The following is a 27,320-nucleotide window of genomic DNA, read 5'->3' as shown; positions in this document are numbered from 1 at the left end:
TTATGTGTTAGCACAAACAGAATAACTAGATTTTTTTTAGTCAGGCATATTTTTATCTGCTTATTTCTGTAATAATAAATGTAAAGCAGACCTTTTGTAAATTAAATTGTATGTTTGCATAACTAATGGAACATTTTATTTTAAATAACAATATGTCACTGTGAGGGCTTAAGTCAAGCTTTTATTACTCTGGACATACCAGAAGCTGAGGAAGCTGGCCACAGTACAGACAAGTAGTGATGCAGCTGTTCAGATGCATCACTACAAAATACTTGATTCCAGTCAACAAAATGTTCTTTATTTATGCCTATTAGTTCAGACAAACAGGAGCCACCTACACCCAGCCCCACCCTGAAACCGCAGAACGAATACAGTACTTTTGCTCCTTTTGTTATGAGCTTCACTCATATCAAAATACACACACATCACAGTCTTACACTTTCACACACTCACACACACAGACTATGCACTCATAGTCAAGAGAAGCTGACCTCATGAAATACAAGTATAACAAAAGAAAAACATATAAGCACACATGAATGGTTCTGTTGAAAGAAGAAATACGTCCCCACGCCATTTCTGTTTTTATTCAAAACTCAATTAAAAATCCACTTCATTCTTAATTCGGTTTTCCTTTTATTTTCCAATTTACATCAATTAGAAGTGTAACAAAATAAAAACAAAAATGATCATAATAAAATTAATTCAAAAAATGTACACGCCCTCACACACACACAGATACAACCCACCCTGGTTGTTTTTGAGCAACCGTCCTCTGAGTCCCAAGTTCAGCTTTGTGGGTCTGGACTCCAGAGGAGGCCTCCAAGTAGCCCCTGTCTCCCCTGTCTTAACCCGACTGCACCCCTCCTCCAGGATGGAGTGTGAGTGTGTGGTGTGAGGCTAGTGGGAATTAGGGTTTGGGGCGGGGGGGCATTTGGTGAAAACTGAATTACAGAACTCATAGCACCTTCTGAAGAGAGAGAGCAACCCAACCCAGCTCAGATTTAAACTCAACATTTTCACTTTGTTTTTCAGCGTGAGGTAGCTTTAAACAATCTGGATGACTACAATAAAAAACCAAAAAAAATTCACTCGAATTCTTCGAAAACAAGTTTTTGGATGAGAACTGGGCCTTCTTCTGATGGGCAGTCAAGGGGTACAGGACACTGAAACATACATCCCAAATGTAACCTCACTTTCCAAAAAGTGTTGGTGTGCATATAGACACATGTACACACATAATGTGGAAATATATATAAAACCATCTGGCTGTTTATAAACACAGACTTTTACAACAATAGAACCAAGGATTTATAATACACAGTAAAGGGTTTGCTCCTGCTCACGATGGACAGGCCTGGAGCACCTGGATTTGATTTTACTTACTGAGAATATTTATTTTTGTCTACACTGATTCAAAATGCTGTATTTGTGTGTCAGGAGGGAAACGGGGAGGGAGGTGGAGTAGGACTGGGACAGAGGTTGTGCGGCTGTTCTGTAGTGGAAAGGGGGCTTGTCTTACTTACAAAGTGAACCCGTCCAGTCCTACCTCAACTCTGCCCATTCAGGTTAGACAATAAATAAGTGACATCAAGTCATGTTTCTGTTCTCCATAACTTGTTCGCTTGGTCCCTCTTCCTCCTGGCTCTGACTCATTCCCGTCAACAGTGGGCCATGGGAAACATGACTGGATCTCAGGAAGCGGGTTGACAGAGAATGCTGGTGTGATGTACAGATATTGCCGGTGCCCTTCAGTGCTAACATCCAGGGAGTACAACTTGGAGAGCACTTCGTTGTGAGAGAAAAAGCATCAATTTTCTTTTTTATAATTTCCAGTCTTCTTTATTGTGGAAGTGTGTGTAATGTTTCATGGTTGAGTTTATTTATTTCCTGTGTTTTTGGGGGGCCATTGTGATATTCCACTTTACAAGAAGCAGACTGCGCCTACATCCACGCCAAACTCCTGATCCGCTCCTCCGATGTCCATAGGAGCAATGTCCACGATTGGCAGACGGGAGGTTTTCTGTGTTTTGTACTCCAAGACAGTCTTGCCCCACTGGCCTGTATGTCTCTGTTGGTTGAGAGTAGAGAAATGTATTAATGTAGTCCAATGATACGTCCAATGACATTTATAAACTTTAGAGAGATTATTTATTTCTGGCTCTATTTTTCAGCTCACCTTGCAGCCATCCTCCAACACGCTGTATGTGAAGCGACTGTTGCCTTCTGCGCGGATCTCCACATCGTTGGAGCCTTGCAGCAGCAAAGCCTTCTTCAGATTGCCTGTGGCCTGGTCCATGTAGGCAACGCTGTTCTTGCAGTGGTAAGTGAGGTTCTGGGATGCTTCAGTGGACAGAAGCCTCAAGAAGGTCAGCTGGACGCTGGCAGCGTTGGCAGCAGGACCGTCCTGAGCGTAGCTGAACTGTACGACCAGAAGACAGGTCAGGGAATTCATTAGCAGCTTTCTTGTCAAGTCTCTTCATGATCAGTTTATAGACAAAGAAATTATTTTAAGCGTTGTATTCTAAAAGTGCACTCACGTGGAATCCTCCGTTCATGGTCTCGCCGAACCAGATGTGTTTGCGGTCCTTGCTCTTGCTGGTCCACCAGTTCTTCTGTGGTACCTTGGCGATGCTTGGGTAGACGCAGGTCTCTCCAGTCTCCATGTTACAGAAGACCTTGATGGCATCGGCTGTGCTGCCAATGTTGGGATCAACCCAGTAGTCACCTGGAGAGATGAGAAAAGTAGGTGAATAAGAAGTGAATCCTGATAAACTAATTGGCAAGTTGTACCTGCCCGTTTTGGGGGGAGACCAGGCCTAAAAAGCTTGTATTAGTATTTCTAGGTCAGGTATGGACATCAAGGTATATGATTTTTGCTGTATTTTATTTTTTTTTAAAGATTAAAAAAAGCTGATCTTGTTCCTGTCATGGTCCAGAAACTTTATGAAGGTTTTCTGCCTCCTGTCCTTGGTACCAAGAAAAATGACCTTCGGTATGCCCTTATTCAGGCAAGACAACTTTTACATACCCAAGATAGGCCATTAAACTAGCAGACAGCCATTAAAGCAGGCTGTCTGTCTGATTCTGTCTCTTTCTCACAGTGTTCCTTATTTCAGTATCACTGAACAAAATAAATCAGAATATCCAGTTCACCATTAGTAAAGCTGCCTCTGCGATCTGAAACTGAAAGCAGTGAGCAGTTAGCTGATGCTAAATTGGTTGTAAACATTTTTGTCACAGAAAAAGTAAGATTAGAAGTAGCTCTTTTTCAACCCAGGGCGTAATATGAGCATTTTTAGGTGTTTTAGAAAGAAATATCTCAAAGAGAACTGTTAATAATTAGCTTTCTTTATCATTTTCGACCACCCTCTCCCTACTTACCGCTCTTCCACTCAGGGTGGCACAGTTTCAGGTCTCTGCAGGTGCGAGCAGGGTTCTTCTGGGAGCCGTCAGGGCTGCGCAGGTTCTCAATCTGGTTGTTGAGGGACTTGAGTGTGGAATCAACCTCCACGTCGTGCTGCCTCAGGGAGCTGGAGGCCTCATCAGCCCTCATGTACCTGAGAGGATCAGGGGACTTCTCAGTCTGGCCCAGACCGGCGAAGGCAGACATGTCGATGCCAGGGCCAGGAGGACCAGGAGGGCCAGGGGGTCCAGCGTTACCAGGAGGACCCTGAAGGAGGGCGAAAGCAGGAAATGGATCAGCGGGGCATGTACAATCAGGTGTTGCAAGACAGCGTTGAAAAAGTACAGTATATCGACTTGTTTTATTTTAAGGACATGTTACGTACAGCAGGACCGGTTTCTCCAGAACGTCCACGAGGTCCGGGGGGTCCAATGGGACCAGGCTGTCCATTTGATCCATCTTTGCCAGCAGGTCCAGCTGGTCCAGCTGGTCCCTACAGAAACAGTGAGTGTTAAAGTAAAAGCCAGTGGATGCTAACATGTCTTTGTAAATAGAAACATTTCTTCATTTACTGAACTTGTGCTTTCTATTCAAAGTGTAGAGCTATATATTTTTTTTTTTGATCCATCATGCAGTCTGGATAAGAAAGAAAAATCTGAAAAAGCAATTCAAATGCAGCAGCAGTTCCTCTCTATTACCTCAATCACTTCCAGACCCCTTTACCTTATTATGCATGAAGATTATTTGTATGGTGACATTTCCCTTCATTTTCCTTATCATGCACAGTGCTTAGCTAATCTAGAACAGATATTGAAGTCCATTTCCGATCTCAGCAGGAGTGGTTTCACAAATCATGGTCCCCCCTGTCTGTCTGCCTCTTTTCCTTGCAGAGAGTAATTACAAAATGCCTCAGCTGCCCATCTTATCACAGCAGTGGGTAATTAAAGAACGTGGCCTTTCCTGTCCCCGTCTTCGTCAGGTGATTGGAGAATTACAAAAAGACTAACCTGTGCCCTTCATTACCATCACATATCTTGGGTGTTAAAGCTGCAGGATGGAATAAGAGTTTTTCTTCTCTTTCGCTCTTTGCTTTTGCTCAGTTTTCTCACCTTAGCTCCGCTTGGTCCTGCAGGTCCGGAGGCTCCAGCATCTCCAGCGGGACCCTGTCAGGAAAAGGACAATAACCGATTAGATGGTAGAACAGATGGATGAAGGGAAGTAAGATGAAAAGTGGTACTGCAGGGATAAACTATTAGATTTGCATTACTTACAGGAGGTCCAGGAAGACCCTGCAGACCAGTGAATCCACGGTGACCCTTCTGTCCCCTCTCTCCAGTCTCACCAGCCTCTCCCTTATCTCCACGTGGTCCTTGGGGTCCCTGGAGTAAAGTTTTAATGTGTATTAAAATGCATGGCTGCATATCTGTAGCACTTTTTACTTTAATTTAATTACCTGAATCAAATTAAAATCTAAAAAAACTGATAATGATATTGTTGCAGTTAGAGATGATGATACTCACAGCCATTCCTCTAGCGCCAGCGGGTCCAGAGGGTCCTGCAGGTCCTTGAGCACCCTAAAGAAAGAAACAACAATGTGGGTGCTTCCTCGTGTTAACATCAAAAATGTGTTTTTGGGTGTTGTGTTACTTACACTCTCTCCTCTGTCTCCCTGCTTGCCGAGGGGTCCGACAGGTCCAGGGGCACCAGGGGCACCAGGAGCTCCAGGGGCGCCAGCAGGACCGGTGTTACCTCGCTCTCCCTATAGGAGGAAGGTGATGACTCAGGATAAGGACAGTTTCTGCAAACTAGCAGATCTAGTAGATTTTTGTTAAACTGTGAGATTTGCTGGACTAGTTTCAGGTTTTTATGTGAGGCTGAAGTCTCTCACCTTGACTCCAACAGCTCCGTCTCTACCAGGGGGTCCGTCTGATCCAGGAGTACCCTGAGATACAGAAACATATATTTTTTTAATTGAAATGGCATGCTTTTGATTGATAGATCAAGATGACAGTATAATTTCCTGAGTCTATTGTAAATGTGGCCATTGTCTAATTTCTGCTATTGTAAATACGATCTCTGTTTCTGCAGAACTTAAAAGTGATGCACAACTGATGTCCTGATGTTGTGATTTGTAACATTTTGTTGTTGTTATTATTGTGTAGTTCTGACCTCTCTTCCAGTCTCTCCAGCAGGTCCAGTAAGTCCAGGGGGTCCCACAGGTCCAGGAGGTCCGCGGTCGCCAGAAGAACCAGAAGCTCCTTGTTTACCAGGTTCTCCCTAAACACAAAGAAGAAGTATTATTACATTTCAGTAGCTCATTTCACTTTCAACTTAGCATTAGAATCACTGTTCAGAATCATGCTCTACTCAAGGATACTGTAGCTAACAAGAGTAAGTCTAAGTGTGAATTTGTAAAAATGTTGAAGTGCGTCCAGATGTCAGATGGATTTGATCTGGCCTCTGTTACATGGAAGCTAAAAAAAAAGAAGAAGCAAGAAATCATTGACGAAAGCACTTACAGAAGGTCCAGGGAGACCAGGGAAGCCTCTCTCTCCACGCTGACCAGGCAGACCAACAATACCACGAGATCCAGCCAGACCCTGAGGACCTGAAGGCCCATCAGCACCCTACAGAGTCAGGAAAGAGAAAACTGAGTCATGAAATGTTCTTATTTAGCTGTATCAGACTGAAATTAAAGTGTACAGACCATTTTCTCATAACAGTAAGGTCTTCATTCAGTTTATTTGTGAATATTAGGCTGAAATAGCAGGTGCTTGAGACTGGATGTTGTCTTAGACCATGACTCCAGTGACAAGTACTTATGGATTCTTGTGAGGTGCAAAATCAAACTCACAGGTGGTCCATCTTCTCCAGGCTCTCCCTTCTCTCCTTTTAGGCCAGCAGGTCCACGAAGCCCAGCGTCTCCCTGTCTTCCTGGGGGGCCAGCATCACCACGAACACCCTTTGGTCCGTCTTTGCCAGCAGAACCAGCAGGGCCAGCAGCGCCGGGGTTACCCTGTGATGAAAAGAGAGAATTTCAGTGTGTAAGAGCAGAAATACACAAATTTACACAAATAATTTTAGACGGACTCACTGAATGAAACACTCACATTAGGGCCAGGAGGTCCAACTCTGCCAGCAGCACCAGGGAAACCAGTAGCACCCTGCCAAAGAGAAAAAGAGTTCAGTAAACATAAAGCTGTTGACCCATGTGATATATTTATCACTCTATCATCAATAACTAAGGTGTATTAGGATGTTATGAGATTACCAGGAAGTATTCAGCAAATATAAATTATGCATCTCAATTCAACTTCTCTTGTCCCTGTATGTGAATACACCAAAGTAAATAAAAATAAACTTCATGCTTTTCTGAAAGCACAGAATTAAGATAATGTACAATTTAAAAGAATAGCTCTGAATCTTATAGGCTTTTTAAATGGAACATATTTTGACACAGTAGGAAAAGCAAAGATGTAAAAAATAAAAATGTATGATGGCTGAATTTCATTTAGCTGCTTTGGTTTCAGGGTCCTGGTATTGTGCATGCTGGTTCACTGTCATGGTTTACTGAGACAAATGAATTAAAATGGAGCCATTGTTAATAATATTAGTAACAAGTGTTTTTCCTGCTATGAGAATTTAAAATGTCTGCTTTGAAAAAAAAGCCTGTTATGCTGCCAATATTGGTTAGAGCTGATTGTACAGTTCTCCTTCTATATATTTATCTGACATCGTCATAATTTTTTCCTTTAAGGTTTTTCTTTGTCTTATTTGAGAGCTGAGGATGAGTCAGAAACAGTTTCTGCTGTTTGCCTGCAAAGCCAAATGACACATTGTACAGTATGTGATGATATTTGGTCATACAAATAAATGTCACTTGACTTGAATCAGGTCATACACATTGAGCCTTGAATCTTACTTGAATCTTGGCTGTCTGCTTATCAGAGGCATCCCTGCTGTGCTCCTTACCATTGGAGTTTACTTCAGTACAAGTTATTGAGGCTAGCTGTATCAATATTTTCAAGTAGATCAAAATAGAATCTTTTTAATGTAAATTGTTCTATGTCAACATGATTGACTTGCCTAACAATTTGATTTACTGTGTGTATTATATGCAACCTAGCTACCCTTGATGTTGTGTGTAAACATGCATGTGTGTGCACACTGTAGGCTATATGTCTGTATATGTTTATATGTTCCTTTTATGGCTGCAACTAACAATTATTCGCATCATTAATCTGCAGATTATTTTCTCTATTCTCAATTAATTGCTTAGCAAATAAAATGTCAGAAAATAGTGAAAAATGTTGCAGTTTCCTAAAGCCCAAGTTGAGGCCTTCAGATGTTTTTTTTTGTCTGACCAACAGTCCAAAAATTATTGATTTACTATCACATAAGACAAAGAAAAAACACCACATGTTCACAACTGAGAAATTGGAACTAGGGAATATTTGAATGAATAATGGATTATCAAAATATTTGGCAATTATTTTTCTTTCGACCAACATACACTCCTTATCTTGCTTATGTGAAGTGTGTTGAGTGTTACTGACATTGCACTCTTATATCATAAATTAATGAATGAATCAATGAGTGAGTGAATCAATTAATTAATCAAGGTCCAGAACTCTGACATGTACTGTATATGTAACGTAATGCGTATAGTCTGTATCTGCATTCAGCAGGAGTATTGTGCGATGGATTGTTCACGTGATAACGTTAAAGTTACTTACAGGAGCTCCCTGAGCACCACGTGCTCCCTTAGGTCCAGATACACCAGTGGGTCCCTGAAAAAGAGGAACAACAATTGCTCATGTTGATATTACACTAGAGTGACTTTGAAGCACTGTAAAGATCCAGAAATGTGACCTAAGATATACAGATCTGGTCCCAGGACTTTGATATTTTGAGGTCAGGTACCCACCACAGGTCCAGGAGCCCCAGATGGTCCCTGAGGTCCAGGAGAACCTCCTTCTCCCTTCTGTCCAGTCTCACCAAGCTCTCCCTTGGCACCAGGCTGACCATCTGCACCCTGGATGTTTTAAACAGAACAGACCAGTAATATTGGCAGAATGTCGACAAATGGGAAAAAATACATTATTTCAATTATTTAATTTGAACAAAAGCTATTGTGGTGACTTTACTTACAGGAGGTCCAGCAAAGCCAGCAGGCCCGGGAGGACCGACCTCACCACGGTCACCCTGCAAGAGGACGGAAGAGAGAAGAGTCGGTCAGTGCAAGCTTGGGTTGAGATATTGATATTTGTATTTTCAGTTATTTTTATTTCAAAACTCTTCTCCAATGTATTTTGGGGTTTTTTCATTAAGAAAAAACAAAACAAATCCCCAGTATACAGCATTCTTGGTAAAAAAAAAAAAAAGACAAACTTGGACCTGCTAGCGCTAGAGGCATAACATGAAATATAGATAAGTAAAAAAAGGGGGCTAAAAATTCGTATTGTGTAACGTTGTCATCATCCTATTCACCCAGCATATTCACAACCATGTTACATTCTGCAATACAAGTGGCAGACAACCTTGGAGGACTGGATGGCAGACAACCAACCAATCCTCAACTTTCCTGTTACTATTCTGTCAGTTTTTCTAAGGCCAAACTGCAAAACATCTTATTTTATTTCAAAATGATGAATGGAACCATGTTTTAGAGGGAAGCAAGGTCTCAGTCCTGTCCAATTTGAGTTTAATAGTCACTAGCAATGTCTCTGTACAAATTCAGCTTAGGGTGTTATTGTATTGCTATTAGATAAGACCAAACACATAATGTACCAGTGTTTCAACATATTCAGGGAACATTTTGGAGTCACGCCAAGTTAGAACTTGTTTAGAAACACAGATCGTAGATTCTAATTGTAGCAAGTGCAAATATATTTTTGCCACAGTACAAAATGGATTAACACTGAGAAAATATGCATGCTCATTTCATTAAGAAGGGGCTTCATTATTTCAAGCCCTGGCTCAGTCCCAGACACACACCTGCTGATCATCATTGGTGTATACTGCATACTGTGCACATGACAAAAAGAGGTACTTACAGGAGCACCACGAGCACCAGAAGCACCAGTAGGGCCAGTAGGTCCAGTCTCACCCTGGATAGGAGAGAACCAGTCAGTCAAACCAACCAAAATAACAAACATACTATATGAATGTTAACACACACACACACACACACACATTGTATCATTGTCATTGAATTGGGCCCCTGTTCATGCAGACTCAACTGACAACATTTCCCTTTAACAATCCAGAAGGTAACACTGTTATTCTCACCTTGGCTCCGTTGGGTCCAGATGGGCCAGGAGGACCAATGGGACCAGTCAAACCCTGAGAGAAGAGAGCATGGGTGGAGAGATAAGAAGAGTTAACAAGTTATTGAGTGTGGGTGTGATTTAATGTTAGTTTTCAAAAAAGCTTCACTCTGTATTGGCAGACAAAAAAAAAAAAAAAGAGAACAAAGGATTTATTTTGAACTCACTCTAGCACCATCCTTTCCAGGAGCTCCCTCAGGTCCTTTCTGTCCGTTATCACCCTGTTGGACAAAGAGGAAGGCTGCATGTTAATCTTACATGAAACGACAAGGCCTATGGTCATGTCATTTGAAATAATCCATAATATTCTATAAAATAAACCATAATATTAAAATAAAAGTACATTTTGACAACAACAAGAATCTGTTACTCACTCTGTCTCCCTTGGGTCCTGGAATGCCAGCAGTTCCTCTCTCTCCGGGCATACCCTGCAGGCCAGGGGGTCCCTGGGATCCTGCAGAACCAGCAGGTCCAATGGCTCCCTGAATTAGAATTAGGAGATAGTTAAGCTAGCTAGTCAGTCAAATTCTTTCATGTCTACTAGTTTTCTATGAACTAACTGAACTGAGTGTGGACATGCTGTCCTCTTTTTACTGGCAATACAAAATGTGTCTTATTATACATACATCATTGTGAAAAGCCTTAAATATATCCTAATAAAGTTTCATTATTCATCCAAAATATGTCATAATTTCTCAGAAAATGAGAACTTGACCAAGGAACTTGCAGGTTCATGTTCAGCATGTCCACCAAGGAATGAATAGACCAGAAAGGTCGTCATTATTTCTTCTTAATTAATTTCAAGGAATAGTTCGACATTTTGGGAAATACGCCTATTCGTTCTCTTGCTGAGAATTAGATGAGAAGATTGATACCACACATGAAAATAGTAAATATTAAGCTACAGCCAGCAGCCGGTTAGCTTAGCTTAGCACAAAGACTAGAAACAGGGGCCTGGCTCTGTCCAAAGGTAACAAAGTCTGCCTACCAGCACCTCTAAAGCTCACTAATTAACACGTTATATATTGTGTGTTTAATTTGTACAACACATTGTGTTTTACAGTGGATTATGTGCTGGACTATTTCTTGGCCGAGCACAGTAACTTCCTGCCAGGCAACCAGCAGAGATTCCAGGAAGTCAGCCAGCCAAGGAATCCAAAGAAAATATAAATAATCATTCTGTTCGTTGTTTTCATCATTAATTTAGCAAAGAAATTATTCTGAAACAACTACGAGGCATAATTTAAATTTCAGCCTTTCAAGAAGAACTATGGGACTAGTATCTTTTGATAGGTTCTTCTGGAATCACAAACATAAATCTTGTCGACTCAGCTGCACATTGGACCTGGTGAATAATTAAAACACATGTGGAGGAGCTGCTGTTTTATAGCCTGGTAAAGATGATGCTCACCGTAAGGAAGGCAGTTTGAATCTAAACACAAAATCTGTCTCAGAGTCATCCACTGACCTTGGGTCCATCAGTTCCAGGTGTTCCAGGAAGTCCACGAGGTCCCTGAAGACCCTGAGGTCCAGCACCACCCCTCTCACCAGGGAAACCACGTTCACCCTGAGACAAAAACAAGACACAGAATCAACAGGAGAAACAAGAAATGGTAGAAATTGCTCACTTATGTGATGTGAGGAAGAGAGAGTGCTTGTTGGGTTATATGTAGTACCAAGCTGATAAAATCAAGGTTTTCATGTATAAAACTATTAATGTATGAACCGTATGTGACAGCAGCACATAAAAGTCATAATTGGCTATGTGTACAGTATATTACTCTTCACTTTGAAATCATTGGGAATGAAGACATGAAGCTTTAGCATGGAAACTCACTCTGGGTCCAACAGCACCAGGAGCTCCGGCCTCTCCAGAAACACCCTGCACAGAGAGAAAAGACCCAGTTTTATTCCTTTTTAAAAAAAATAATTACACACTATCATATATGTCATATATGTATACATCTAAACTTCTGTATCGTAACACTTCTGTTGAGCTTTTAGTTAGTCTTAGCATGAATAGCCAAGACAATTAATCTTTCAACTAAATACAACTTCAATCCAGAATGTTGCAATGTAATGAAAGTCATTTATCTGGGCTCAAAACCCATTCTGCAGTAAGGAATGAGACTTTTACAGAACTGTGCTATAGAGAGGTCCTTATTACCTACACAAAAGAAATAGTTTTGCTTTCCTATATGTGACAGCAGAGTAATTTAGTTACAGATTAACTTGAAAAATCTGTGCAGAAATTAAATACAAAAAGTAAGAGGTCTTATCTGATTAGATTTAGGTGACCAAGATGTTGGCAGATATGTTTGTTTGTTTTTTTACATTTACATTACAATTATTTACAGTAGCCACTTCTCATAAATCCCAACAAAAAAAGGCCAAATTAGATACAATGGCTAAAATAGACTAATAAAATATGAAATAGAATTATATAAAAACTGATAATAGAGACTAAAGATAATACCATAACATTCACTAAGCTGTAACAGTAGCTGTTAACTAAGATTGATGAGTGTGTTTAACAACCAGTTAACATTTAGCATTAGCATAGAAGATAGAAGTGGCTTCTTGTTGTTGCTACAGAGCATAGCAGTGAGTACAGCTGTCAAGTAAAGCATGTTGTACTGTGAAATACACCAGGTTATTTTTACCGTCTTGAACCAGAGTCTATTTTAGCTTGTCTTTCACTCCCTTTATTTCTACATTTGCTGTTATTTTTAGGAAAAGTTAGGATACTCAGAAATACCATCATTTGGCATGTAGGTAGTGCTATACAAGCTCTAGGATACTTTCAGTTTGTGTCTAGAGGGTTGAAGGAGTTTGTCAACAACAATAGACCTACAGATGCAACAAATCCCAAGCAACAGGTAAACACTCACCTGGTCTCCGGGTTTTCCAGCCTCTCCTGGGGCACCAGTTGGTCCAGGCAGACCCTGTCCAACAAAAGCAAAGGGATTAATTATATGATCTCTGTAAATATAGACTAGGTCATTACCTATAGGTCTGCTGTTTTCTGCTTTCTGAATAAATTACTCTGGTGTGATCTATCTAACACTCTATGTCTCTCTATGTCCAATGTTTGAAATCATATTGGAAATTAATCATACTAATATTCAAGCTTTGGGGAATCAACATTTCATTTCTCACCTGGAAGCCAGAAGGTCCAGGCTGTCCTTGCTCTCCTCTCTCTCCAGCAGGTCCCTATGATAAACACAGGTGATCAGTCAAGGGCAAAGAGCAAGTGAAAACTATGTAAACTGTCAGCTGAGTGTAAGACATACTGTATCTCACAACATGTAAGTACACCGAAATACTCACAGCAGGGCCTGAAGGTCCAGCAGCACCAGTCTCACCATCTTTTCCAGGCAGACCCTGTTCAGAGAAGAGTATATAAATTATGAAAAGTGACGTGGGGTGAAAGAAAGAAAGAAAATGATGAATCCATTTGTCAGGTTTGAAAGAAGGTGAAGTATTTATGGATAAAATGTACTCACTCTCAGACCAGGGCGACCCAGAAGACCCTTCTCTCCTGGTTTTCCAGGTTCACCCTGTTGAAGAGAAATCACCGTAAATTATGAAATGGTCTCTTTAGCTTGGAGTGCTACAAGATAGGTGACAGTAGTTGTAGAACTAGTAGTAGTGGTAATAGTGATATTTGGCTACTGAAATGCTATATTACTTATATTTGTCCCATCTAGAAATAGATGTATTGAGACTGTATATTATCAGCTTTTCACTGTGCTATACGAACATGTTGTGTGCAATAGTGAAGACACCCCTAGTGTTTCTACTCTACTCTTATAAAAACTCACATTGGCTCCCTTTGGTCCAGGGAATCCCATCACTCCTGGCTGTCCACGGGCTCCCTGAGGGCCTGGTGGGCCGGGACGACCATCCTCACCAGAGGCACCCTGTCAAAGGCGCAAGGTAAAAATCACAAACAGCACTGAAACCCAAAGATAACAGATATTAACTTGAGGGTTGAAACTTGTGTGTGCTCATCATAATGCAATGCTTGCATACATTACGGTTATTATACTAGCATGCACAAAAAAGGGCTTCTCAAGTCTGAATAGCTGTCTGTAGAGTGTGTAAACTGTTCTGTTCTCAGCTATATTGACTCCATAAAGCACTACAAAACACTACAATGTATAGTTTTATTCAATACAAAGCTTTCATTTTAGAATATACAGTGAATTAAGGGTTGTGGTTGATATTTCCTGTGTTTGTAAGCACATGTGCAGTAGTTTTATCATATTCAAAAAAATGCTGCTGAGAAGCCACTTTGTATGGGTCAGCTGCTCTTTTTTTCATTTTAAAGTCTCTAATCATGAAAGTAAATGTGTAAACCACATTCTCACTTTTTGTGCATTTGAAAATATATACAGTACAAATGATGATGCCGACATATCATAACAAATCAAACTGTGAATTCTCAGTATTATTTCAGAGCTGAAAGACTGCAACCTTTCATAAGCATGACAGAAAGCAATACCTAAGGATTAATATTGTACTCACAGAGGGTCCAACTTTGCCTTGAGGACCAGCATCACCGGGACGACCAGTAAGACCCTATGAAAGGCACACAAATTTAAGAGGTTGTTAGCATCATTCAAGAAGTGGGGCGAATCTCAACAAAATCTAATCAAATCAATCAGATCAAACCAACCACACTAGACATCCATCTGGTTTGAGACTAAGAAGGTTACATGTGAGCAACACTGTCTGACTGTTTCTGGGCTGGTAATGAGTGAAGAGGTAGGACTCACTCTGGCTCCGGGGAGGCCAGCCTCTCCTGTGCGTCCAGGGTCTCCAGTAGCACCTTTAGGCCCAGCAGCACCAGGAACACCACGGTCACCAGGGGCACCCTGAAGAAGACCAGTTAAATATCAGTCTGGTAGAAATATAGCAGCTAGTTTTATGACCATAACAGCATCTTTCTTGTGCTGCAGTGCTCAGATTATGTCAATATGTTCATGGTGTCAGTGAGCTGAAATCATTATTGACTGTTAAAGAAATGCAATTTTACACTGGACCCACCTTAGCACCAGCAAGACCATCCTGACCTGGGAAACCACGGTTACCAGGAGCTCCCTGAAACAATCACAGAGATAAACATGATTAGATAAAATAGCAACAAATAATTCAGAAGTTTTCTGATGACTCTGCTGTGGTGGGATGTATCAGCGGTGGTGATGAGACTGAGTACAGGGCTGTGGTGGGGAACTTTGTCTTGTGGTGTGAGCAGAACCATCTGCAGCTCAATGCGACAAATTCTAAGGAGCTGGTTGTAGATCTACAAAGGGCCAAGGCACCAGTAACCTCGGTTTCCATCCAGGGGGACAGTGTGGACATTGAACAGGATTACAAGTGCCTCGGAGTACACTTAGACAATAAACTGGACTGGGCTAAGAACACTCAAGCTCTTTACAGGAAGGGCCAGAGCCGCCTCTATTTCCTGAGGAGGCTGAGGTCCTTCAACATCTGCCGGACAATGCTGAGGATGTTTTATGAGTCTGTGGTGGCCAGTGCTGTCCTGTATGCTGTTGCATGCTGGGGCAGCAGGTTAAGGGTAGCGGACGCAAACAGACTCAACAAACTGATCCGTAAGGGCAGTGAAATTGTGGGGGTGGAGCTGGACTCTCTGGCGGTGGTGTCAGAGAGGAGGACGCTAGCTAAACTACATGCCATCTTGGACAGTGTCTCCCACCCACTCCATGACGTGCTGGTCAAACAAAGGAGCACCTTCAGCTGAAGACTCATCCCCAAAAAGCACCACAGAGCACCACAGGAAGTCATTCTTGCCTGTGGCCATCAAACTCCTCCCTCTAACATCACTGCAATACTTGATATAATTGTGCAATATTCTCTGTTTAATACTCCTGTGCAATATACTCTGTTTTCAGTTTAATATTACCTCTTTATTGATATTTATTGATATTTATATTACTGCTGTACAATATCGACCATCTAATAATCTGGTTAATCTGCTACACTTAACTTGACAGTACTCATTATTGCACTATTACTTATTACTTATATTATTACATTGTATTATTCCGTACATGCTTATCAACCTGTAAATCCACTTTTGTACTTACACTTATTTTAGCTTTTATACTATCCACTTTGTACTTAATTTATCTTAGCTGTATTATAGTGTATTATATTTTGATTTGCTTAGTACTTCTATTCCTGTGTGCACTGACGTGATAGTGAGCAGCTGTAACAAAAGAGTTTCCCCTCGGGGCTCAATAAAGTATTTCTGATTCTGATTCTGATAATCTCACTTTTTACCACTGTTATTGTACATCCTGATTACTTACTCTCTCTCCTGGAGGTCCGAGTGGTCCAGCAGCTCCAGGCTCTCCTCTCGCACCTCTCTTTCCTTCTTCACCAGCAGGGCCAGGGGCACCTTGAGGACCAGCGGGGCCCTGGAGAAATTAAGATATGTAAGTAAATCTCATCTGTAGTCTAATTTTTTTCACAGTGGTTATGGCATATATGGTCAAAAATGGTCACTGAAATCAAGTAAAAACTGAGCCACTCACAAGCTCTCCCTTGGGTCCAGCTTCACCTTTGAATCCAGGAAGACCAGGGTCTCCCTAAACATGGGAAGAAAGAAGACAGCCGCAACAATAAATAATCATAACACAAACAAGTATTAAGGTTTCACAGAGTTTTAGATTATTCCCAAGTGACTTACGGACTGTCCCTTTGGCCCCAGAGGTCCTGTAGCTCCCTGTGGTCCAGGTGGGCCACGGGGGCCGGGGAATCCAGGAGCACCAGCAATACCAGAAGCACCCTTTATGGAAGAAAGACAACAAAATATCAGAATCAAGTAAAACAGTAATGTTATGAATTATAAAGAAACCCAAGGTAATGGAGGACTTTAAAACCATGAATGACAGAGAGTGGACTTACAGCAGATCCTTTAGCTCCAGGAATACCATCAGTACCGGGGTTACCCTACACAAACAGAGAAGAAGAAGCAATGCATCACATTGTGTCGATAATAAATGAATAAATAACAAACACAGTGTACGAATGGTACAGATGTATGAGCAAATCAAACTCTGGATGATCAGGATGAGTGATGACAAACGCACCGATGCGCCGGCGGGTCCAGGAGATCCTGGGGTACCGGCCTCACCGCGGGGTCCCTGTTGTCCTTCAGCTCCACGGGCTCCAGTAGGACCAGCTTCTCCCTGACAGAACACAATAAATTCATCATTAACAGGTAGAAAAAAAGCAATCTGTTCCGCATTTCATTTACCTGTGAATCCAACATTTGTACATCCATATATTGTTGTGTTTTGCAAATAATTTCATCTAAAGTAAGTCGACTGAATATGACATGACTATTAATGCATCTTTTTATTTCTTGACAAGATTATAGAGGTGTTGGTAGAATATACCACTGAAGGTGATCATTTGTGTATGAAAAACAGTAACTACAAGAACCAGGCATATGGAAGTTTATGGGGTTTTATTCCATAAACTGTCTGAAAGTACTTTAGGAAGAATTCACTGAGTGATAAAGTAGAAACTAAAGATGCAGTTAACCACAAATGCTTCAAGTGACACTCACCAGGCTTTTATTGCTTTTATTTTACTACATAAGGTCTGCTACAGAAAAATACTAGTTTATGATAATATGATTTGTACAAACCTTGGATCCTGGAGATCCTGGGAAACCGGGAGCTCCAGCAGGACCAACAGGCCCCTGTAGACAGAACAATAATTTGTACGTTAGGGTTCATGTCTCATCAAAGGAAATAATATTATAAAATATTATAAACAACATAAGAAAAGAAAAATCAACTGGATGAATTGGATGAAAAGTAGGAACTATGATACGTACAGGTGGACCAGCAGGACCGGGCAAGCCATCATTTCCACGGGCACCCTGAAGAGTGAAAAGACAGGATAGTCAGTTGTGTAGACCATAATGAAGAGACCATGAAATTATACGTTTCTAAAGGATTAAAAGTTGTAACAAACAGGGTACAGCAAACTAGACACACATTGATGTGTATTGAAGCAGAAATTAATTTGTTACTCACTGCAGCTCCAGCAGCTCCAGGACGTCCCCTCTCACCAGGCAGACCACGTGGGCCCTGTGACAGCAGATTCAATTGGTCAGTTTATCTTGATCATTATGAAATACATAGCTTGAATTCATAAAAGCTATACCAGATAAAGCACTGGAGACTCACCATGGGTCCAGGGGCACCGTTCTCTCCGGCAGAACCAGACTCACCCTGATAAGAAGAGAGATCAGGAAAAATTAGAAGAAGTCAGCGGAAAACAATGGAAACAATTGCTAAATAATGAAAATCTGGATACATTTTTTTTAATTGTATCTTACCTTGGCTCCTGCGGCACCATTTTCTCCCTTAGCTCCATCCAGACCAGGGTGACCCTACAGAGAAACATGACAGGCCTCATCAGGACTCAGTTAGTCCTCAGGTGTAATGAATGAGCAGCTATAAGTATGTGAATATTGAGCAGTCAGTTATCCTGCTTCTTCTGTTTAGCAGTGAAGGTTGAAACACTCACTCTGTGTCCTTTGATTCCAGGAAGTCCAGGAGTTCCAGGGAATCCACGAGCTCCCTGAAATATGAACACAAAATATTTACATGAGGAATATTCATCTCTGTTTTCTTCTCTTGACTTTGACACATTTAGCAACAGAAGTATGAAATAATAAATGAATGCTCACCTGTGGCCCTGCAGGTCCACGCTCACCAGCTTTTCCAGGTTTGCCAGCCTCGCCCTAGAAACAAACAGGAAGTGGAATAATTATTTGTTAAAGCAGTGCACAGTAGCTGCTTGATAATTTGTAGCTGCACTGCATTTTACTGTGGTGGAAAGATGTGCATGCAGCCTGTGTTTTGTAAAGTCATCATTTTCACTAGTAATGTCAGGAGATAGACAGTGCCCCCTGGTGGTACATACAGTTTAGAGTGTAGGGAGCTTATAAAAAGTTGTTAATATGTTGGCTTGATAGACTAACATCTTTGTGAAATAATAGTGAGGCAATAAATTGAAATAACGCATTGTTTTTTGGGACATAAGAGAATAAGGAAATACTTTTTATCATGAAATGTTTCACTCTGTTCATAAAAAATGTGGTTTGTTTTGACCTTGGCTTAGTGTAGGTTTTGCGCTTATGTTTTAATGAGCTGTGGGTATTCTATGAAGATGAAGCCTCGACACTTACATCACTTCCAGGTTTTCCAGAAGGTCCAGGTGGTCCACGAGGTCCCATTGATCCCTGTTATAAAAACAAAGATAAATCATTAAAGTTATCTATTTGCCCCAAAGCCAATTAGAAAGACTTTTGTGCGTACTATTCAAACACTGCCTTCATACTGTCCATCCGTTGAACTAAATTTGTAGCTAAGGTGCAAAATTCGGTGATATCATGATTTGTGACACTGTGAGAGACATCAAACAGCGATGAACTTACACATGCTTATGATACTATTTAGAATCAGCATTTGTTTCTGTGGAAGTAGGTGCTGTTGGTAAACCCTAAACATTACAGTAAATGTGAACAGTACAGTCTGAAGTCAGTCTGTTAGGTGCACAGATGCATTGTGGGATAGGTATTAATACTTACAGCTGGACCAGGCTCTCCAGCCTCTCCAGGGGAACCTTGGAAACCTTGTGGCCCCTATAGGTGCAAATGACAAAGCAAAGTATTAGGGATTTATTCATTTATGTCAACAATTCTTCTCCATATATTTCCACATTAGCTGTTGATTATAATGACCAATCACATAATGATGTAGTGCTGTAATGAATGTACTTACAGGAGCTCCACTAGGTCCAGGGGGGCCACGAGGACCCATAGGACCCTGCAAGAGAAACACAAGGCACACACAGAAAGTTAACCTGGTATCATTTTTTTATCGCATAGTGTGACAAATTAACTAAAGAGGTAGCTTTAATAAAAAGTTCAACATTTAAAGCAATTGAGAGTGATGGAAAAATGCAAACTGAACTCCATTCTGGGCTCAAAAACACTTTTCTCTAGAGTTTAAAGTTGCTATCCTCTTACAATCCTACAAAACCTTTGCAAAACCTATTTCTAGGGATTTCTAAATTATAATATATTTTTAAAATATGGTTCTTAAGGCATTTTTAATGTGGGTCATACTTGAAAATACTTGTTTTAAAAAAAGTGTAAAATTCTGCGGCAATTCAATGTCAACAGCAAGCATGAATTAAAAACGTCAGCTGAAATCTCTGTGTTGGAGTGAAACTACTGAGCCATGAGGTGGCAGCATTGCAATCATCTCCGTGAACATTTACAGTTTATTTTTTACCACTTATCTTCGGCAGCAACTCTGAGACAAGCTACATGTCAGTAATGAGGTTTTGTCATTGTGAGAGATGAGCTGTTTACATACCAAAAACATACACATATACTCTCCCTGTAAGATTTACCCTCTGTATACGTCACTACGTACCATTGGTCCTTGCATCACACCCATCTGAGCGCCTCCAGCCTTCTCATCGAAACCTCCTGCCATCTGAGCAGCAAAGTTCTGTAAAAACACAAAACAGACAGAGATTGAGAATCAGTTTATATAGTTAACTTGCCTGAGCTAAGTGGGCCATTACACACAGCAGCAAGTAAACAACATTAACTGAATTACTGACTTAAATGGAAGTTCAGCCACCATGAAAGAAAACATAAAGACAAAATGTGCTTGCACCTGCTCCCTGCTGAAGTAAGGAACTGTTTTCACCCGTCATATTTCTGTGAAAGCATACTATACAAGAACACTGCAGTCCATTTGGGACAATAGGTCTCTAGTGTGCCTTCATGTTCTTCCCTCTTTCTTCTTTGAATAAAAAATTAATAATTTTATGGACTCATTTTGAGCTGTTTCCATGAATGGATCAACTCATATGTAGCGAAAGCTTCAAAGTACAAACATTCATTCATCATTTCATTTCATCCTGTACATTGCAAATAGAGCAAACACAGGATTTAGTGATCATAAAGACACTAACAATGCTTGTGATTTATATCAACAATTTACCATAAAGTCATCTCTATATATTTATACCTCTGTCTTCTTGTTTAGCCAAACATTTTTATTACTGTGTGATATGGGAGTAAAACTGTGGTGTTGGGACTTAAATCTGAGGAAGAAAAGGTGGATTTGGCAAATTGTTGTTTATGCCGTGTGTTACAGAAGTGCCCTTAGACTCACCCCTCCAAGCCCTGGTGGTCCAGGTGGGCCGGGGGGTCCAGGGTTTCCAGGGGTGCCAGGCTCACCATCTCTTCCTCGAGGTCCAGCATTTCCCTAGGGAAAAAGAGAGAGGGTTATTTTCTCTAAGTCACCCGTCACCAGGAGTACCAAAGAAGATTTCAGGTCAGAAATTATAACTGTATTACACAGAGTAGCAGGACAGGACCACACAGGTGCATGAAGCTGTTTTCTCAGATTATTACTGGTTACACTGGTTTGTTGTTTGTTTTATCAAATGCTTTTTACAACAAAACATTTACAGAAGAAGTCGAATATCTGTTGCACGATGATTAGATTTGGATGTTCCTACACTTTCATAGTAATAACACTGCAGTCTCAAACTATACAGAACTTTATAATAAGGATCAGAACTGCTGTTGCTTGACTCAATATTTGAATGCTGGAATCCCATTACGACATTAATATGAGACAAAATATATGATAATATGAAACTAAAAACTTCAGAGTAGATTGGTGGAGGGGTGTTTTTTGGACACGGTGTGTTGTCTCTTACCTTATCACCCTTAGCGCCAGCTTCTCCACGTGGTCCCTGCTCACCTGGGGGGCCCTGCAAAAACAAAATATGATTGTCTCAATAAGATTCCCAGGATGGCTAAAACTCCCATTCAGAGCAAGAATCATATTATTGTACATTAATAAAAAACCTCATCAAACAGTGCTCAGATAAGCGTAGAATAAATACAATAAACACATTATTTAAAAATCGCAATAAAAAGAATAAAAATATATAATATTTACCATGGGGCCTGGTGGTCCTTTTGGTCCTACAACCTGCACAAAGGTGAAAAGAAAGCTTTTGTCAGGTTTCTGTAGCTCATAAATGAGTCGTTATTACAAGACCAGTCTTTGAAGTTGTGGCCGCTTGTTCCAGTTTCTGAACAGCTAAAAAAGAACATTCCAGCTTTGCAGGAGGCAGACATCAAGCTAAAAACACAATCTGATGGGGATTTCGTTTGACAGGACAAGTTTTGCTAAAAACATCACCCCGTCTTAACCTCTACTTTGGCTGACTTTGCACTTGCAGCAAAGTTGCTGAGAGGATCTAAGAGGATTTGATTGGGTTCGTTATGTCCAAGGAATGCAGAGTTTTTCATGTAATAGAAAGTTCAATGAGGGATTGTTGGACATTGTAGTTAGCCTCTTATCAGCGAGTAATTGTCCCTTTAATGTTTAAAACTCAAGAAAAAGTTTGATAATCAATAAATTAAAAAAATTAACAAAACAATGCATACTTTTTCAGGGTTTGAGGATAACTCTAAGACAAGAGAGAACTGTCAGATTCAACCAAGCAAAGATCTTGAGAAATATGTGTATTTTGTAGGAGTGTATTATGGGCATGAATGGACAGTGTTGGACAAGGTCCCAAAAAGAAAACACACTTCTGTAATAAATCATTCCAAATAAAATCAACAGAAGCAAAAAGGTTTAACACTCAGGCCAATAATGAGTGTGTGTCTGAAGCAGTTTAGAGTGGATGTTTTTTGTAAAGCAATAGAGTGTCAATTATTTCAGGCATTACTTCAGTATGAAGAACTGCAGAGGATTCATACTTACATCTGCAATCTCTCCTGGTTCACCTTTCTGGCCCTGATTGATAAAAGAAGGAAGTGATATCAGTGAGCACTGAGAAACAAACTACTTAATGCTACAGATTTTACAAAAAAAGATATTTTTGATGTTTTCATATTGTTACTGGTTGAGTGAATAGATATCAGTATTTTCCCACAGCCCACTGCCTCACCTTAGCGCCAATCGTCTCTGATGTTGCAGATGGATGTTTGAAGGGGGAAAAAAAGAATAAAACATTAAAAGTGGTAAACATTTTAGACACTGGATTGATTTGAATGCTAGTCTGTGATTCTTTGGAAAGGAGACCTGCAAGGAAATCTAATGATGCTAAAGTGATCAAATACCATTCACCAAACCCAAAGGTAGAGAACCCATCCAGATTATATTAATGGTGAGATGTAATTCCAAGAGGGATGAAGCAGAAGCAAGCATGGACTAGGAGATGAGAATGTAGTATTTAAATTCAATCATTAAAGCAAAATGTGAAAGTAAGCAAAAGGTAAGCAAGCTGTAACAGCCATAGTAATAGCTGGTGTCCAATGGACATCACAAAACATGGCAGCCAGTGCCAGTAAGCCTTTTCTTTTCAAAGTTGTATATCTTATATTGTCATGAAAGATTGTTGGTGGGAATTAATTTTGGCCTGGGTGATCCGTTACTGAACATGAACTCAGATGCCAGCTAAAGTATTTTGGTCAAGTTGTGATTTTGATGAAATTACTCTTTTTTTTTTAAATATAAAAACACACCTGTACATATTATCTCTTTTACAGCTTAGTATCTATTTGGTTAGATAAATCAGTCAAATCATTGTAATTGTCATATACCAGGAGGTCTCGGAAGACACCACTGGAATACAGTGGCTCTTTGCAAGACCTTGAACCTTTCACAGATTTGTTTATATAGTCTTGACATGAGGCCTCATACATAAAAGGTTAGGAAAACTTTGATCCCTCTCTGAAGACACCTTAACCTTAAGACCTCCAAATGGGTCAAATAAATCGTGAGTTGAGGCTCAGTATGAACGTAGGCTTCATCTTAGTCATGAGTTAAAATGAGCAGAAGCGTTTCTACTGGTTTAGATGAGAACCAGACAACACATCTCAGGATCCATCCAACTCCACAAGGAATAGACTTTCAATGGGAATGACATAATCCTGATAATGTTGCTTATCTGGTCTCCATCCAAACCAAGCATGTAGAGGGCCACTTTGGAATAGGGAACATCAGGCACTGATTGAGTAAAATAATGTTATTGACTAAAACGTAAATGTTTTAGAGCAGCCAAAACTATTAAAATCACCTCTAGAGACTATAATCAGTGGCTACAGCAGCCATGATCAGGCAAAATATTTGGATTAGGCAGTTCCCCATTCAAAAGTGTTAGCCAGGGTGAAATAAATGCAAGCTAGAAGAGTAATTTATTTATGGGTATGTGAATAAATAAATTACAACCAATGGGGGCACTGGCATCAGCAGGGCAGATGGGACAGCACTCTCCAGATGGGATGATAGGGTTGGCACACTCTTTTATCTCCTCGCAGATTATCTCATCACACAGAACCACTCCGCTGTCGCAAACACAGATACGACACGGCTCGGGCTTCCACACATCCTTATCATTATACTGCTGGCCGTCCTGGATGCAGCCACCTGCCTCCTCTGTGGTGGCCAGCAGGGGGCGCGTGGCAGGTGGAGTAAGAGCAAAGAGAAGACAGAGAGGTTGTTTCAAGAGAGAATTAGATAGGGAAAGTTATTGGAGTTTATACAGTGTTGTGGGTTCGTATAGCCGATGTTGTTAAAAAAAGTTGGTTTAAGAGAGGAAAGTGGGAATAAGCGGATGAAAGGGGGTCAAGGGGCACGGCAAGGTTGGAGGAGGAGCAATAGCAGTATGGGGGTAAGATGGAGGAGGAGTGATTAGTGAATGAAGGGGAGGGATGTGGAAGAGAAAGATAAAAGTTATCCTGTATCAAATAAAAGCTCTGAACACTTTATAAAGTAGTAATTTAAAGTATACAAAAAGTGAAATTCAAAAAACAGCATAACACAGGAATTAAACATGAGTGTGACTGCATGATGTTAATGAATATGGAGTATGTAGCCCTACACTGGTACAAATCAGTAGTTGTGGTTTTAAATTGAACTATAATGAAGCAGGCAAGAAAATGCTTTCAAAGTTTTCATATGAAAAATTTTATAGCAGCATAAAGTGCAATGTCAACAAGAGCCACAGTTAACAGTTGTGTTTGAAGCCCTAGTTGAGGTATTTCACGTCATTGGCTGAGTATATTTAACCTGCAGGCCTGCTCTCCTGCTCGTATGAATGAACCTCTCTTACAGGGATACTGTGCCCAATTGACAAGCTGCTGCCTTAAGTAAACACAGGGTCCTTCTAAATTTCTCCATCTGGATCCCATAGCTGTGTCAAGCGCCAGAGCAAACACATTCGGGAATTAAGAATGGGTGATTTGTTTAATGTTTAAAGCGCTGGGCCCACTAACTGCTGTTGTTTGTTTTTTTAAGCATATTTGTGAAAGTGATACTTAGCACACGCATGTTACAAGGCTGTTTAGTTCCTGTTCAGAAATGAGTTTGGCTACTTGCAACTGAAATCTTTGCTTTCTACTCTGCCACCGTTTCTTTTTTTTTACTACACTTTATGGGTTCATGAAATGCTAAAAGATGATTAATTCTATAAATGAGAGGGAATTTGAAGCAGGAAATGTGGAGCAGTAAAATCCACCTTTCTATAAATACAACTATATTACCATCACCTGTTGACTCCCTGCTGTGCACCCTGTCCTCTGTCCTACTCCCTTCCTGCTACCCTTTGAGCCTGCTAGTCTGGGGTCAAGCTCTGTCTGACCCTGTCACTTCACATCATTAAACCCCTGAATCTGCTCCAGCCTAATCCTGTGGGTGAGGTTTACATATTTTCTACATGTCTTAAAAAACAGTTAAACTCACATTTATTTTGTTCATAGTTTGCGCAGGACTAATTTTCAAGAAAATCCTGATTTGTCTGACAATTGACAGACAAGTGTTTCTGCTACATAATGATAGAAAAAAAGTCATCATTAAGCAGATTTACTGCAGAAAACTAGCACTGCAATATGAGCAAACACAGCAGGAAAGGGTGAGCAGCAGGACCCAGGTGAGGACAAATGAACACTTGTTCACCTGGTCCTCCATCCCACACAGATGTGCCTTGACAGCCTCACCTGTCCTACAGAAAGAAATGGACTGGCTTACTTGGAAAGACCAGGCTTTACATTATGCACTCACATCATCTCAAACAGTTAACAACTACATCATTGTAAATAGCACATAAAGTAACTGGCCATAGCAAAACAAAAGCCTAACAGAATTGTGCTCTTCATGCTCTTCATTTGACATCATACCACTGGCTTTGTTTTCCACTATTCTTCTGAAACATCAGGTAGAGAAGATTGTGAAGGTTATAAAAAGTCTATAATGTCATCAGATTAACAATCCACATTTTTTTGCAAGTAAAAAGAAAAAAATCAAGAAAAACTGTGCAACTTACGGTCATCCTCTTCCTGACATCTGACCACGGATAGTAAAACAACTTGGGATGCTACAAGTAGCAGAACAGTCCTTGAGTCCACAAAGCTGAACATGTCTAAATATTAGACATGCAGGAGCTTGGGTGAGAAGTGAAGGGACGGACGAGACCAGGCTTTCAGTCAGTGGTGTGTTCAGTGTGTGTTCCCAGAGACTTATGGCACCATGCAGTCAAACCCTCCAAAATCTAAGTGGAATCCAACGCGGGGCCCCAGCTGGCACTCTGCACCCACCGCGTCAGGGCAAGCACCGCGGTTTTATGTCCACTGTGCCTTGTATGGATCTTCGTATATTCCAAAATACCAGTCCTTCCCCCAGACCCCCTGTCAGGCTGAAACCCGAACCTCATCTCCCTCCCCTCAATCCAGCAGCATCTACTCTCCCAGGGATTTTTTTTTAACTCAAGCCCTCCTTCCTCCCTTGACCTGCTTGGCCTGGCCTGGCCAAGAGATGCACCTTCACTTTCACATTAAAAAAGGAGCTACAAGCAGCAGAGCATAGGTCAAGCTCTTACTCGACCGCATGCCACTGTCTAATGAATTTCGGGGCCATTCTCAGTGTTACAATGACCAACATGTAATTGAATATAAGTAACAGCTTTCTTGTGGGCAAGTCTAAAAAACTACACATTACATATTGAAAGTCAAACATGTTATGGTGTACACATACATGATAAAATTATATTAGATTTTTAAAGGAAATTATGTTTCACTGCTTGACCATCTGGAAACTGATTACAGAACTATAGTATTGTCTTCAGCGAATGGGCTCAACCATGTTGTAGGTCATAACACTTTTCCAGTCCTGGCCTAAACCTGGTCTTTCCAGTCCTAGGTCTGACTTTTCTAAAAACATAGCTGGAACTCAACCAAAGTAAGTATAAGAAAAACTTTGATCATAAAACTAAAATTAAAAATGACTAAATGCCTAAATACCACTCTAAGTTTTACCTGACTAGATACAGCTAGAAATCCTTTTTACATGAGAGGTCTCAAGTAGTCTAGTAAGGACATAAAAATAAATGCCACTTTTTCTAGAATAATGAGGTGCCACTTGCAGTTCAACTCTCAGGTTATGGGAACTCTACACTGGGTCAGCGAGGTTGTTTGTTCCGGTCTAGTCTCT

At 40.6% G+C, this 27,320-nt stretch overlaps 1 protein-coding gene across 2 annotated transcripts; it reads right to left on the bottom strand.

The window, feature by feature from the left end:
- Window positions 1–276: 276 nt before the first annotated feature.
- Window positions 277–26,478, bottom strand: col2a1a (collagen, type II, alpha 1a). Of its 2 annotated transcripts, XM_044210667.1 has the most exons (54): window positions 26,158–26,478; window positions 24,066–24,272; window positions 22,783–22,799; window positions 22,596–22,628; window positions 21,780–21,812; window positions 21,535–21,588; window positions 20,982–21,074; window positions 20,229–20,306; window positions 19,569–19,613; window positions 19,376–19,429; window positions 18,974–19,027; window positions 18,473–18,526; window positions 18,310–18,363; window positions 18,119–18,172; window positions 17,967–18,011; window positions 17,814–17,867; window positions 17,612–17,656; window positions 17,420–17,473; window positions 16,857–16,955; window positions 16,672–16,716; window positions 16,454–16,552; window positions 16,299–16,352; window positions 16,074–16,181; window positions 14,788–14,841; window positions 14,517–14,615; window positions 14,266–14,319; window positions 13,560–13,658; window positions 13,242–13,295; window positions 13,066–13,119; window positions 12,895–12,948; window positions 12,627–12,680; window positions 11,573–11,617; window positions 11,204–11,302; window positions 10,110–10,217; window positions 9,903–9,956; window positions 9,698–9,751; window positions 9,463–9,516; window positions 8,558–8,611; window positions 8,334–8,441; window positions 8,143–8,196; window positions 6,517–6,570; window positions 6,261–6,422; window positions 5,926–6,033; window positions 5,576–5,683; window positions 5,295–5,348; window positions 5,058–5,165; window positions 4,927–4,980; window positions 4,678–4,785; window positions 4,516–4,569; window positions 3,792–3,899; window positions 3,385–3,673; window positions 2,541–2,728; window positions 2,180–2,422; window positions 277–2,071 (listed from the first exon to the last, which is right to left on the bottom strand). In XM_044210667.1, exons 1-54 carry the CDS (start codon window positions 26,249–26,251, stop codon window positions 1,925–1,927), a joined length of 4,464 nt encoding a protein of 1,487 aa, XP_044066602.1. In that variant the 5' UTR covers window positions 26,252–26,478; the 3' UTR covers window positions 277–1,924. The 2 variants fall into 2 exon arrangements, with proteins under 2 accessions (XP_044066602.1, XP_044066603.1); XM_044210668.1 differs by lacking the exon at window positions 24,066–24,272.
- Between the last annotated feature and the right edge of the window lie 842 nt (window positions 26,479–27,320).

The sequence above is a fragment of the Siniperca chuatsi genome, linkage group LG10, assembly GCF_020085105.1.
Source record: "Siniperca chuatsi isolate FFG_IHB_CAS linkage group LG10, ASM2008510v1, whole genome shotgun sequence".
Lineage (NCBI taxonomy): Eukaryota > Metazoa > Chordata > Actinopteri > Centrarchiformes > Sinipercidae > Siniperca > Siniperca chuatsi.
This window is presented reverse-complemented; position numbering and strand designations above follow the sequence as displayed.

Coding starts and splice junctions, on each gene's coding strand:
- col2a1a (XM_044210667.1), bottom strand. CDS start 26,251: ATGTTCAGCTTTGTGGACTCAAGGACTGTTCTGCTACTTGTAGCATCC. Junction 17,474..17,611: donor CCGGTCCTGCTGGTCCACCT/GTACGTATCATA, acceptor TTCTGTCTACAG/GGGCCTGTTGGTCCTGCTGG. Junction 6,423..6,516: donor TTGGACCTCCTGGCCCTAAT/GTGAGTGTTTCA, acceptor TTTTCATCACAG/GGTAACCCCGGCGCTGCTGG.